General features: G+C 37.0%; 1 protein-coding gene across 4 annotated transcripts in view; it reads right to left on the minus strand.

Annotated features, from left to right (window-relative positions):
* Nucleotides 1-16,084, minus strand: part of LOC126827255 (mRNA-decapping enzyme 1B) — an 83,089-nt gene that overhangs the window by 17,422 nt on the left and 49,583 nt on the right. The window contains exons 1-3 of one of the 4 annotated variants that reach the window (XM_056102176.1): nt 11,012-11,112; nt 8,094-8,221; nt 430-493 (exon numbers count right to left, since the gene is read on the minus strand). In XM_056102176.1, coding sequence (XP_055958151.1) covers nt 430-493; nt 8,094-8,196 — 167 coding nt within the window. In that variant the 5' untranslated portion in view covers nt 8,197-8,221; nt 11,012-11,112. Of the gene's footprint in view, nt 1-429; nt 494-2,381; nt 2,430-8,093; nt 8,222-10,564; nt 10,716-11,011; nt 11,113-16,084 lie in introns of those variants that run through there. The other 3 variants (XM_056102177.1, XM_050556524.2, XM_056102178.1) reach the window with 3 other exon arrangements.

Genomic DNA, 16,084 nt, shown 5'->3' on the forward strand with positions numbered 1-16,084 from the left:
GTTATTAATCTACCTGTTCAGATGATGTTTCAAACCTTACCTATTCATTAATATTGGTTATTAATCTACCTGTTCAGCTAATACTTCAAACCTTACCTATTCATCAATATTGGTTATTAATCTACCTGTTCAGCTAATACTTCAAACCTTACCTATTCATCAATATTGGTTATTAATCTACCTGTTCAGAAGATATTTCAAACCTTACCTATTCATTAACATTGGTTATTAATCTACCTGTTCAGCTAATACTTCAAACTTTACCTATTCATTAATATTGGTTAATCTACCTGTTCAGGTGATATTTCAAAACTTGCCCATTCATTAATATTGGTTATTAATCTACCTGTTCAGGTAATACTTCAAACTTTACCTATTCATCAATATTGGTTATTAATCTACCTGTTAAGATCATATATTAAAACTTACCTATTCATTAATGTTCCTAATCTGGTACACTCATCTTTTTCATAAAACCATATTCCATAAATATCTAAAAATAAATACGAATAAAATAAAGATAGGTTGCCAGGCAACGAAACACACACCCACAGCAGCAGATCATCCAAGCAATCTATAACATAATGTTGCCCTATGGTTCTTTCAAAAGTTACTAAATACATGTACAACACAAGTTTTCTCAAAGTACTTCTTGAAATGAAATGAAATGGGGTTTGATGTCCTACTGTTTTGCTCTGAACTGGGCTAATGAAGATGGGCTTATGCCATACAGTGTGCTATGCAGGAAATTTTGTCCGGACGGTGGCACTACGGCCTACTCTTATATCCAATGTGTACACGGGGCCTTGGTTCTTTGTCTCATCCGAACAACTAGACAGCTGTCCTTGTCAGGCCCTCCGTCCTGCATCACTGACAAGGGAGAACCACGCCGGAAAATCTGGATGAACTTTCTCAGCCAATGCAGGGATCGAACATACGACCTCAAGGCTAGCGAGCCAGCGTCTTACCCACTTAGCCACCGTGATCCCCCAAAGCACTTCTTACACTGATTGTTTCAATTCTGTGAGCGGCATTTAGACATTGAAAGAGATACGCCATTGTTGAAAATTGTGACAAAGTGCCTCATAAAGTTGGTATAAGTCTACTTGATCATTAAAAAGAGAGAAATGGTGTTTACCGTCCACTCGACACAAACTAGGTCATTTCGGGACTAACATATGGTTTAATTTTATTTCAAAAATTCGCTTGTGCGTAGGGGTCTTTAGCAGTGGGTGGAAATCGGAGGACACAGAGAAAACCCACGAAGTTGGACAGGCGACCCTACTCCTTGTCACGTACAACCGGGCAAGCGAAATCACGCCAGTTGACTCAATAACAGGCCTTATAAAACAACGCGCGTGCAAACCCTTCGGTTATTCACCCCTCACCCACAATTTAGACATTGACATCAGTATCAAACACAATATAACCTAATATGGAACACAATTGCCCTTTCCATTAAAGCGAAGTTTTATTAATGAAATGAAATGAAATGAAATGGGGTTTAACGTCCTACTGTTTTGCTCCGAACTGGGCCAATGAAGACGAGGTTTTATTAAAGATACATTATGTTTGATTTAGATAAAGAACTAGCCATTCTTGCTATAATAGTTCGTAAATAGATAATGTAAAACCAATAATTTGAAAATTTCATTCAATTTACTCTATTGCGAGCGAAGATATTAGCCTTTGAAGGTTTGACAAGACGTGTGCAATAATTTCAACCACCGTACTGGTTGTTCGAAGCTAAGCCTCGCTCCTCCATTTTTAGCTTAAATCAAAATATGGCTGAACTGTTCTAATCTATTTAATATCGGAGAAATCCAATGCTATCGAGAGATGATTATGGCCTGGATTGGATAAGTTAATTAATGTCTAATTAATAATTAAGATAACATTTCAGGCCTAAAGAAAGACCTGCAACAGGCAGATTTAGCTCTTGCATAATGTATGTTTAAGTTATCAAGCAAAAAAGATATTTTTTATATGAAATATTTACACGCCCATAAATAGTGTACCTGCCATGAACAATACCAGACATAAAAGAGAGTGAGAGAGAAATGGGGTTTAACGTCCACTCGACACAAACTAGGTCATTTCGGGACTAACCTATGATTTAATTTTATTTCAATAATTCACTTGCGCTTAGGGGTCTTTAGCAGTGGGAGGAAAGGCTTTGGACACGATATGTTTGTGTATAAGTTAATTTACAATTGTACCTAGGCTTTGAACATGATACACACTTAATTCTACAGAACTGAAACCAGTGGTGACCACATTATCAGAACATCACAACAAGTTCATTTACGATTATTTGTCCAGTTAATTTATAATTGTACATGTACTTAAAGACATTACACATGCACTTAATTCTAACGAACCTAAAACATTTCTGACCAGATTATTGCAACAATAAGTTAATTTATAACTGTACATAAAACATCAAAAGGCTTTGAACAGGATATGCACTTAACACCACAGAATCAAAACAATTTGTGTCCAAATTATCACAACAATAAGTTAATTCACAATTCTGGTTTGTATCCAAGACTTTAAAAAGCTTTTAACAGGATATTCAAATTTGTGTCCAGATTATCACAACAATAAGTTTTCGTTAGTTTACAACTGTATAGTAGACATCACATGACTCTGAACAGGATATATTTGTACACAAAACAACACTCAGCTTTAAACAGGATATGGGCTCAGACTAGTAATTATTTCCCCTTATTTCATGATGGACCATTGTAGTGTGATAATCTGTAGACAATTTTTTCCTTAATTTTTTTCTCCCCTCTTCCTGCATTTTTTGGTTGACTTTTTGGTCTAGAATTGGAGAAAAGGGAACAAATTTGCAATTTCATAGCAGTTTTGGGTAATACTGATGATATTAGAGCGGAGGGATAATGGATATGGGGTGTAAAGTGTCTTTCTGTAGAGCAAGTGAGATTTTCACCCCAGTCAACTTCAAATCCCTGTGGCAAAAAAACTAAACGTTCAACCCCCTACAAAATTATGATGAGGAGATTGCCAAATGTGGTCCCCATTGTGCCTATAAAGATTGGAACCAACGGAATGTTGAGCAAAAAGCTACAGCCTGTGATGTTACAGCCATTTAACATTGAAGTCAATGGGCAAATAATTGCTAGTCTGAGTCCATATACAGATGATTGTTAAGTAGAGTTATCTCCTGTTGACAAAGACTCAATATGACATCAGACAAGAGATCGAAGCGAGTGATTAGTGTTTAATGATAAGGCCAGCACAATTTTTCGTCACAAGATGTAAACCGGGCTAGTACTAATCCCAACCCTAACCCTAACCCTGGACCTAGCTCCAATGCTTACCCTAACCCTAACTAACCTACAATCTCGCCAACTATCATGTGCCCTAACCTTATTTACATCTCAGCAACCTTGGCAAAAATTGAGCTGGCCTTAACAAATAGATTTAGCCGATCTGAGTACCTTACACATGTATAACATTACCTGTACTTGGCAGTTTATTAATATAACTAATGTTACCTCCACCACTGAGAAAACTACCGAGAAATCAAATAGTAGTCCAACATATTCTATAACATACCTAATATATACAGTTGTCTAATAATATTATCACATGGGACAGAAGTAGGAGTCATTATTGGGGGGGAGGGGGGAAACCTGGGGTATACGGAGAAAACCCACAAGGTTGGACAGTCGACCCTTCTTGTAATATACAGGCAGGGAATCGAAACCATGCCGCTTGACTCAATGACAGACTTTGCGATCTATCGTCAACACGTTAAACCATTTAGCCACCCGAACCCCCGTCCATTTCTGAATTTTTATTGGCACAAAAATTAAAATGTCAATAACTACGCGCAGTTCCAGTTCATTAGTGCTTGACCTCTTGTCAGGTTCAACTGTATAGTACTATCGGACTGGGTTGGATGGCCGAATGGTTAGCACGCGCGCGCTGTATCGTACGGTCTGTCATTGAGTCAACTGGGGGGTTTCGATTCAACGGTTGTACGTGACAAGGAGTAGGGTCGCCTGTCCAACCTCGTGGGTTTTCTTCTCCGGGTCCTTCGGTTTCCTCCCACTGCTAAAGACCCCTACGCCCAAGCGAATGATTGAAATAAAATCAAACCATGTGTTAGTCCCGAAATGACCTAGTTTGTGCCGAGTGGACGTCCCTCCCTCCCTCTCTCTCCCTCTCTCTCTGACTTTTCTTGCTGTGTTTATTTTCATCGTGATCGTAATATATAACACAACAGGTTAAATGGTTCCTACAACTTTATTGTTAAGCTAGTATGGCTTCAAAGGTTCCTCGTTCTCAATAATAATAGCTGCTTGGAATGCTTGGGTGAGCTCTGACCAAACTCGCTCAACACCCTCCTTTATAACCCCCTAATTTCTGCACGTCTTAGATTGACCTTGACGTTAATTCCCATCCTAAATATGGAATAAACCTCCCCATTTCCCAAGACCAGGGGGGGGAGAACATTACCTTATTTGGTCTACCAATACTATAACAGACAGAATTTGATGGATATTTTGACAATGGTTAGGATTTTACCAAAATATCACTGTTTTTTATATAGCATTCACGTTCATTAAGTATGTGTGATTCGACTCGATAGAAAGAGTGAAGCAACAATTTTTCAAAGACCCAATATTGTCTTAAAGCGAGAATTTCATATTTTCTAAGAAAGTCAAAACATAATTTTTTCTATGTCTTTTGCTCAATAGGTTATCAACTCACTATTATACGATTATAGGCATTATTTCCCACACTTAAAAATCATTGACACAGGAAATAATAACACAATTACCTCCCTTGTTTTCCTATTCCCCCCATGGAATAGCTATCTTCAAACATTTGAAGTTGAAACTGATATTTTGCCAATACTGAATTATAGGATTAATAGGATTATTCTTTAACAAGGTAGGACTGTGTATAGATACCATCTATTTTAAGGCTTTATTTTAATAAATTCTAAAAATATAACTTAAAATATGAAATTGCAACTTTAAGGACCAAAGTGCTACACAACTAGGTCTGTAATACTGGGATCCAAATACTGCGTATTGACCCACATCTTCTCTTACAATAAACCATTACAGAAAACTATAATTCTATTTTTTAAAACTATTACGGAGGTAAAATGTTTGTCACTGTGCCCAAGCTACTTTTTGTGAAGAGTGTTGGGTTTATTACTGTTTAGTTTCTGGAGCAGTGGTGAGTAATTAATTAGTCTGTTTATTACTCAATACCATCCAAAATCTTCAACATTGAAAACACGATTTATTTGTCAAATTAAATCAACATTCATGTTGTGATCTTACCGGAAAAGGATGGACTTTTGATATCCAATATTTAAGACAAAATAAACATTTTACCATTGGTACACAAATCGTGTACCATAATGCGCTTCAGCCCCAGTTGTATCAAGAGACTCGAGGGACGAGGCTAGACACATTGCACCAAATCAAACGGCGTATGTAGACTGGAATAACCAGACGCTAGAAATTTGCACTCGCTTGAGACTGCTGGCTTATTTCGCCAAACATAACTGATTTGAAATTGGAGTAAAAACGGAAACCATTGAATGTAAATCAGTTTATATACATTCATATTACAGTATTATATGCGTTGCGACCCACTTTTGTCAATTTCTAGGTCCCAAATGTTAGCGATTTAGCTCCTTTAAGTAATTAATTAGCCTGTTAATTACTCAACGCCTTTTGACACCTATGATCGTATAATAGTGAGTTGACAACCTATTGAGCAAAAGACATAGAAATAATTATGTTTTGACTTTCTTAGAAAATATGAAAACAAGGGAGGTAATTGTGTTATTATTTCCGGTGTAGAAAATGACTTTTAAGTGTGAGAATGACACCTATGATCGTATAATAGTGAGTTGACAACCTATTGAGCAAAAGACATAGAAATAATTATGTTTTGACTTTCTTAGAAAATATGAATTTCTCGCTTTAAACTACCGGTACCTGACAGTATATAACCAAGAATTTGACATTATGCTTGGACGACATATTTTCATGGAATAAGTATACTGATGTCCAAAAGAAAGTATACACACTAAAAGTATAACTAAGTTTTGTTTAGATTAAAAACATTTGATAAAGCATTACTGAGTTTGTCTCTTGCATCCAAACTCAACATTTCTAAGCAAAATAAAAATGTGAAACAAATTGACATTCTACCCAAATACCGTCTACCATGGAAAAACGACTTTGGTTGATGCAGCACAAAATGCACAGTGTATACTTTCTTTTGGACATTAGTATATATTCATAAATAAATAGTTCTTATCATTTTATTATACATTGTAAATGGAGACCAGTAATACCTATAGTCAGACACTAATCTACAAGCCTGTTGCAATATAATTATCTGTATTCATTGTTTTAAAATCTTTTAGAAACAGAAGTTTTATTGCATAGTTGTTTTAAGGATTTAGTATTTAATTAAGCTCCTTCTACACCCTTACGTATTGTCTTATAATTAACATATTTTCATTTAGTATAAGTCATTTTGTTTATCTTAAAAAACTATTGGAGATTAGTGTCGTAACAACCAAATCATATATATATTAGATTAAAGTTTCATATAAATACATATATTATTTTATCAAAAAAAGAATGCACATCATCTTGTTCATTCCTTTTTAGCTGTAAATTGATTTTAATGTTGTTGCTGGTCAATAAATCCATATCATACAGTTGTTCCTGATTTTATGGAAGTAACCTACTAGCTTTAACACTGTTAGATTATTTGTCAATTTAAATCAACATTGATGCTGTGATCTTACCGGAAAAAGATGGGCTTCTGATATCCAATATTTAAGACAAAATAAACATTTTACCATTGGTACACGAATTGTATACCATAATGCGTTTCAGCCCCAGTTCTAGCAACGCCTCATGTAGACTGGAATAACTAGAAATTTGCATTCGATTGAGACTGCGGGCTTATTTCGCGGAACATAACTGATTTGAAATTAGAGTAAAAACGGAAACCATTGAATGTATATCAGTTTATGTACATTCATATTACAGTATTATATGAGTTGCGACCCACTTGTGTCAATTTCTAGGTCCCAAATGTTAGCGATTTAGCTCCTTTAAATACAGAAACTCCTGCTTAAACAACACAACTCAATGATACCCAAAGTTGTTGTGTAACTACATGTATATAGAAACTGGGCTAATGAAGACGGGCATACACCATACAGTGTGCTATGAGGGAAATTTTGCCCGGGCAGCAGCGTTACAGCCTATTTTTATATCAAATTCCAACAGGTTCTTTTACGTGCACGTCAATGTGTACACGGGACCTCGGTTTTTCTGCTCATCCTAACGACTAAAGATTAACCACTGACAAGGGGGAACCATGGTAGGAAATCCCAATGAATTTTCTTGGTCAACACAGGGATCGAACAACGGACCTCCACCGTGGCGAGAGAGAGAAAGAAATGAGGTTTAACGTCCACTCGACACAAACTAGGTCATTTCGGGACTAACACATGGTTCAATTTTATTTCAATAATTCGCATGCGCGTAGGGGTCTTTAGCAGTGGGAGGAAACCGGAGGACCCGGAGAAAACCCTACTCCTTGTCACGTACAACCGGGGAATCGAAACCCCGCCCGTTGTGACAGACCGTATGATACAGCACGCGAGTGCTAACCATTCGGCCACCCACCCCTGCCTCCACAGTGGCTCCAAAGTATATACATGTATGTATTAAGAGTATTGTTTTATAGCACCTGACTGTGTGATAGTGTGTTAATGAAACATATGGATATACCCCGAGTGTTGATCCCCTCTCACTCTCTCGCTAGCTACATGTACAACTTACTGGCATACTTCACTATGTGATGGTGTGTAAAAATGAAACATATGATTTCCCCCTGAGTGCTCTCTCTCTCTCTCTCTCTCTCTCTCTCCAACTTACTGGCATGCTTCACTGTGTGATGGTGTGTTAATATATCCTGAATGTTGAACCTTTTTCTCTAGCTAGTTACAACTTACTAGCATGCTTCACGCGTGTAAATAGAAAGGTTATCAAATACTAGCTACTCACTTTTGGCATTTCTGTAGAGCAGGAACGGTTCTTGAACTTGGAATTCTAACGTCTTGGTAAACGGTTCAATCAAATTCTGTAATCCTAATCTGTTTAAAATCATAAAACCAAATAACGGTGCAGCAGATCTGAAAATACAAAAATTGGTAAAATTATAAACTCATCGGTTAAATTCTTTTTACATAAAATATACACAAATATTATACACAAATATTAACATATAAACACATTATTTTATATAAGCAATCAATATTGCACACAGAGAGAGAGAGATGAGGTTTAATGTCCACTCGACACAACCTAGGTCATTTCAGGATTAACATATGGTTTAATTTTTTTATTTCAATAATTTGCTTGTGCGTAGGGGTCTTTAGCAGTGGGAGAAAACCGAGGAGACCCTACTCCTTGTCACGTACAACCAGGGATTCGAAACCACGCCGGTTGACTCAATGACAGGCCTTATGATACAGCACGTACGTGCTAACCATTCAGCCATCCAACCCCCACCCTATATAAGACTACAAGCTATATGGTGTGTCTTACACATATAATAATATCAGTACATTTACAACACATCATAAAATATAACAAATAACTAATCCTTGTACATGCCACCCAAAAAATAAATGAGAATTCCAGCACTAATACATACATGAAATGTAGTTTTTATATCCTTGAAAGGATGTTATTTTCACTGGGGGAAAAAGCAGTATAACTTTTATTTCTGATGTTTATGCGTAATGGTTGTAATCTAAAGGTCCAGTGACTAATTTTTATTAACTTTAAGACTAACAAAAAAAAATGTTGTCATAAAAACTGAAAGGGGGTGGGGGCTCGGCAAACTTAAACTTCATACATCATGTACAGGAATGACATATGGATGGGTAGTGTGTTAGGCAAATGATGTCTGGTCAGTTACGTTACAGGTTCTTTAAAGAGAGAGAGAGAAATAGGGTTTAACATCCACTTGACACAAAACATTTTATTTCATTACTTCGATTGCGCATAGGGGTCTTTAGCAGTGGTAGGAAACCGGAGAACCGGTGAAAACCCATAAGGTTTGACAGGTGACCCTACCCCTGGTCACATACCACCGGGGATTCGAAACCACGCCAGTTGACTCAATGACAGACTTTATGATACAGCGCGCACATGCTAACAAGGAGTAACCAGGTTACCAAATCGCGACAACCTGTGGCCTTGCAAGAATACACACCAATGTACTTTAACTTTAAAGCATCAATTAACACAGAACTACGAATAACCTAACCAACTTAAAAACACGCAAAATATAACACATTATATAGTCAAACATAAATCACGAGGAGCAGAATCCAACCATGTGCCAAATAATAGGTAGAGAATTGTGATGCTAGAAGCCTATTATCACGGACTAAAAGCAGCAAACCTCTTGCACTGATGATAACCTTGTTGTTATTGTAAATAGATCCGTTTGTACGTTCTTCCATAAAACACCCCGTTACATCACATGTTAGTATTAAAGTATTTATTTACGTTTATCTACTATTAACTTTATAAAACACATGTGTTATTGTAAACGTGTTTTTTAGGCCATTCAGCTTTTAAGTGAAATTATATTGTATCGGATTATAATTATAGAAAACAAGATCGTGTCAGAACGGTAGTCTTGATTATTCTATCGCACAATGAAAATAGTCTCGGCAAAATATGTGAAATTATAATGGATTGTTCAAGCAGCAGCATGTAGGGAGAAGGGCAGAAAGGGTAAAGCCACCGGATTCTTGATTAATCCATGCTATATGGTATGGATAACCTGTTAAGATATCCAGGCCCTGAGTTTACAAAGCCAGAGAGAGAGAGAGAGAGAGAGAGAGAGAGAGAGAGAGAGAGAGAGAGAGAGAGATCTGGGGTTTAAGTCCACTCAACACAAAACTAGGTCATTTCGGGACTAACATATGGTTCCCTACTCCTTGTCACGTACAACAGGGGAATCAAAACCACGCCAGTTGACTTGATGAATCACCTTATGATACAACACGCACGCGCTAACCATTCAGCCATCCACCCCCCCCTAAAAAAACTGGACAAATAAGTGAAATTATATTAGATCCACAGGCGCTTGTGATTGGATTGGATCCTAATTACAGAAAACAAGATCATGCCAGGGAGGTAGTCTTGATTATTCCAGATCGGTGCCGGATTTACCTACAGAATTGGAATTGGCAGGCTGAAGACTAGGGCTTCAAGATCCACGGAGCCTCCAGTCTATGTGTATAATATTTTATACACTGTCACCAGCCTTTCTAACACACTGTATTCTTAAACATTCCTCATCATCCTTAACTTTGCTCAATTATGTTTAAAAAAACGCATTCATCTTGCACTAGTCATGAGGGTAGGGGATTGGGGTGGGTCTCATAGTCATGAGGGTAGGGGATTAGGGCGGGTCTCATAGTCATGAGGGTAGGGGATTGGGGCGGGTCTCATACCTGTAAGTGAAATAAGTTAGGGCCTCTCTTCATCGGGAGCCACATTGGGAGCCACATTAAGTATTCAATCTCTTCATCGGCCAAGAAAGTTCATCAGGATTTTCCAACAGGGTTTTCCCTTGTCACTGATGCAGGACGGAGGTTCTGACAAGAACAGCTGTCTAGTCATTCGGATGAGACAAAAAAACAAAGTCCTGTGTATACATTGGCGTTCATGTAAAAGATCCCTTGGCAAATGGAATTTTATATATATAAGAGTAGGCCATAGTGCCACTGCCCGGGCAAAATTTCCCTCATAACACACTATATGGTGTATTCCCGTCTTCATTAGCCCAGTCGGAGCAGAACAGTAGGACATTAAACCCCATTTTATTTCCTCTCTCTTCACCTAAATCCAACACTGATCCAGATACTGTCACAGTTTGAACAACCTAAGAAATAACATACATGTATTCCAAGTTCAAGTAAAGAATATTCAGCAAAACATGGTGCAATCTGAAAACTTCCCATGATAGGACGACATCTTAAAGGACCCTCGCTTCATCTCATACATCATTATCATTCTGTATAATTACTGATTTCAACAAGCAAAACTATTTATAGTATCAAGTGTGACGTTTCTGGGGTAAAAAAAACTCAATGTCAACAGTTACTAGTTTTTCTATATTCTAGAACAAAATCTGTCATCACAACCTTGAGGAAACTTGAAGTGATTAGCTAACCGCTTAGTAGAATCAGCAGTACAGATAACAACAAAAAATATACTCTTCCAAAAAAGTAGGGGATATTCAGAAACAATACAAAACTGTGGAAATGCACTGCTGTTTTTATTAGAGGTAACCAGTGTATGTTAATAACAGGCCAATTGCCTACAGATGAACATAAACAGTTCATATGGGCGGCTTATCTGACGGCCCCATTTCACTCACAAAGAGATACACTGTCAAAAGTGAGTAATTGCTCCACCAATCCTCAGACATTCAGCAATTCGTCGTGGCATGCTCCTAATCAACCGTCCAGTCACGATTTGGGGCAATCTGACCCACACCTCTTGCAGTGCCACGGCTAATTCTTGCAGTGTTGTCGGTTGATGTCGACAATCAAATTAAACGTAACACACTAAAGCAAAGATACGCTGAACAGTAAATTTTATGCAAGAACCGATAGGAAAGCAAACATGGATAAACCGGCACGCAGCAGTTTTCATCAACCCTTCCCACGTGTATGGCGCTATTGCGTGTTGCATGTGCAGCTCAGTGGTTCTGTTGGGGCGATAAGTTCTTCATCTGTGAACATACTCTCAAAGCATGTCAAGTGTCCATGATTATTTATCATATCATATCAGACATTTAATAATATATATATATAAAAACACGATTATATTTTCATCACTGAGCGATGTAAAATGAAATGAGATTGGGTTTAACATCCTACTTTTCTGCTCCAACTGGGCTCATCAAGATGGGCTACAGTGTGCTATGTCAAATCTTACCATCTTAGAAATGTTATGTTAAATCTCTAAGAGTAATGATGAATTGACCTATGTTTAAAATAAACCCTCCAAATAGATAATCTCCTAACAGAGAAAGAAAGACAGAGGGAGAGATAGAGAGGGTTCAATTTTATTTCAATAATTCGCTTACGTGTTGGGGTCTTTAGCAGTGGGAGGACCCGGAGAAAACCCACGTGGTTGGACAGGCGACCCTACTCCTTGTCACGTACACACGAGGATAAATAAAAAGTTTGATTACATATTGGTCTTTAAACCGTTTTATCAAATCTCACAAAAATAAAGGTAAACATTTCCCTAAAATACAATGAATAAATTCATTAGGGGTTAACTGTACATTGATGAAAACAATTGATAACAAATCTTACGGTCAAATATCCTTCTTTAAATAAATGCGAATATTCATATTCATACCTCTTAAATATTTCTCTAAAGTAAAACATACAAAATTATTTAGGTTAAAGATACATTATGGGAGATAAGATAAAGAGATGCCAGTTCTCGATATAATAGTTAAAAACTAGATAGTGTAAAGGTAATTTGCGGAAAATTTCAGTCAAATTGATCCACTATGAACCGAGAACGAAGCGGGTGAAATTTTCGCATAGTCTCGGTCATCATTACTAAAATCATTAATATAAACAGCATAGTCTCGATTATCCATTGTTTTGATTTAATTATCAATGGCCGTTAAGTGGCATATAGGAATCTAATCCAGCAAACATCTAAGGCTAGCCTTGACATCGAGAGTTTATTATGGTCTGGATAAGTTAATTAATGTCTAATTGATAATTTAGATAACATTTCAGGCCTAAAGAAAGACCTGCAGTAGACAGATTTAGCTCTTGCATAATGTATGTTTAACTCAATGATGACCATGAAAAAGGTTGATTATAAATTGGAGGGTCTAGAACACAAGTGATCTAACTAGCAAACATTTTAGTTGGTTGTTAGATCACTTGTGCTCTAGACCCTCCAATTTGTCTTGCATCAAATCTCTCCAAAAAATAAGGGGTTGCATGGACGAATGGTTAGCATGTGCGCGCTGTATCATAAGGTCCGTCACTGAGTCAACTGGCGTGGTTTCGAATCCCTGGCTGTATGTGACAAGGAGTAGGGTCGCCTGTCCAACCTCGTGGGTTTTCTCCGGGTCCTCCGGTTTCCTCCCACTGCTAAAGACCCCTATGCCCAAGCGAATTATTGAAATAAAATTGAACCATGTGTTAGTCCCAAAATGACCCAGTTTGGACAATCTCTCTCTCTCTCTCTCTCTCTCAAAAAAATCTCCCTCTCTCTCTCTAAAAAATCTCTCTCTAAAGGCAAATATTCATATCTGTTAAACATCTGTTTTAAAAAACGTCTATCAAATTATTAGGGGTAACCCAGTAACCACAAGATTAGGGGGTAACTGTAGAATAGTGATAAAGGACAACTATACAATTGTTGTTATTTCTAGCTTACAGCAATCTCTGTAATCAGCAATTTTCATTCTGGTTATAGCAAGGTTGATGGTGTTTATCAGTTATTACATTTAAACAAGGAAAGATAATATTAACCTTATGTTAAACTTGTGTTCAACATGGATAAACCCTGATCATGCTATTATAGTATTTATAGAAATGTTTGATAAATAAGTTAAGTGCTCCAATCACTATCAGTTTTAAAGGTAGTCTGCAAAATTTCATCCATGTAAAAACTGTTTTGTTTTTTTTTGGGGGGGGGGGGGTAGTTTTTTTAAAAGATTTGAATATATTGTAGATTGTATGCAAATCTTTCCGGTTAAGAGCTCCAATCACTAACAGTTTTAAACGTAGTTTGCAAAATTTCATCCATGTAAAAACTGGCTTATTTTTTTAGTTTTTTAAAGATTTGAATATATTGTACAGTATGCAAATCTTGCCGGTTTAAAGATGCAGTATGTAAAATTTAGATAAAGAGCTAACAGTTCTCGTTTTTGTAGTTCAATATTAGATAATGAAACAGAAATATCCTGAAAATTTCAGTCATATTACTTCATTCTGGGTAAAGTTAGGCCTCGATTGTCATTGCTACCGTTGTAACAAAAGTAAACAAAGTCATGATTATCTATTTTCTAATTAAATCATTAACTACAAATCATGTTTAAATCCGCTGAAAATCTGGAGCATCCAATGGCATCAAGAGTTGATTATGGTCTTTTTAAGTTAATAAATGTCTAATTAATAGTTTATATAACATTTGAGGCTAAAAGAAAAGACCTACATGTAGTTGCATGGACTAGAGAGTTGATTATGGGCTTGTCATGTTGGCGTACCATTATTTCAAATTATCATATGGGCAACTTGTCAATGGTACATTATTTATACTAGTGAAATATTGGACTTGCGCAACATATTTCACTCTAAAAGCATGTGCGGAGTGTCTGTATTTTAAGTCGTTTAATGGTCTTGAGCTTAAGACGGCCCTCTTGTTGTTACAATATATTACTTAATGTCTCGCTCTCGACTATTAAACAATACATATAAAATTTGAGGCCAAAAGAAAGACCTAACTGAAATAGGCAGATTAGCAGGACGTTCAACCCCATTTCATTTAATTTCTGTAAGAGCGGCTTATTTAGCGGCATTTTTCTAGGCTTGACCCCATATTTTATTGCCGTGTAAATTCTTGATGTAAATGAATCTACGGGTCCATTCCCTTTCATTTATATATTATACAAATATCAGAAATAATGTATATATATTAGATCTCAGAGATAACTTACAGTTGTTCATTCAGAACGATTTATTATTACACCAAATATTCACCCGCCACTTGATCTAGCCTCAAGTTAGGCGTTTGACCAGATTGCTGAGAGTGTAAACTTGATCTAACCACCTGAAGTTAGGCGATTGACCAGATTGCTGAGAGTGTAAACCTTTCTCCGTTTCTTATGTTTAGTAAATATACACGAGTCCATCAATTTGCGTTATGTTGAATTGTTTATTGGAGGTAGAAATAGGAATCGTTTGATCTCTTGGATTTATAAGAAAGAAAATAATCTTGCTTTACTGAAATTAGTACTAACATAGAATACTAATTGACAACCGAATACCGACATATGTACATTTATTGGTTACAGACGGCCACACATAGAAAATATAACAAGAAAGAGAGAGAGTGAGAAATGGGGTTTAACGTCCAACTGTTCTGCTCCGACTGGGCTAAAGAGAGAGAGAGAAATGGGGTTTAACGTCCACTCGACACAAACCAGGTCATTTGGGGACTAACATATTGAATTCTATTTCAATAATTCGCTTGCCCAGAGGGGTCTTTAGCAGTGGGAGGAAACCGGAGTACACAGAGAAAACCCACGATGTTGGACAGGCGACCCTATTCCACTCAACCACGCCAGTTGACTCAATGACAGGCCTTATGATACAGCTCGCACGTGCTAACCATTCGGCCATCTCCCCCACCACCCCCCCTAAAGAAAGAGAGAGAGAGAAATGGGGTTTAACGTCCAACTGTTCTGCTCCGACTGGGCTAATGAAAACGGGCATACGCCATACAGTGTGTTATGCGGGTAATTAAGAAACAGAGAGAGAGAGAAGTGGGGTTTAATATCGACTCAACACAAACAAGGTAATTTCGGGATTGACATGTGGTTCAATTTTATTTTATTAATTTGCTTGCGCGTAGGGGTCTTTAGCTGTGGAAGGAAATGTCTAAGTAATAGTTTATATAAATGTAACATTTCAGGCCTAAAGAAGAACCTGCAATAGGCAGATTTAGCTCTTGCATAGTGTATGTTTAAAGGCGCTAAATCGCTAATATTTGGGACCTACAAATTGACACAAATGGGTCGCTACGTATATAATAATGTAATATGAATGTAAATAAACTGATTTACATTCAATCCTTCCCGTTTTTACTCTAATTTTAAAGCAGTTATGTTCGGCGAAATACGCCAGAAGTCTCAATCCAATGGCAATCTCTAGTGTCTGGTTATTCTAGTCTACACCGATAATATTTATTGCGCATGTTCTTCA

The sequence above is a fragment of the Patella vulgata genome, chromosome 7 (assembly GCF_932274485.2).
Source record: "Patella vulgata chromosome 7, xgPatVulg1.2, whole genome shotgun sequence".
Taxonomy (NCBI): Eukaryota; Metazoa; Mollusca; class Gastropoda; family Patellidae; genus Patella; species Patella vulgata.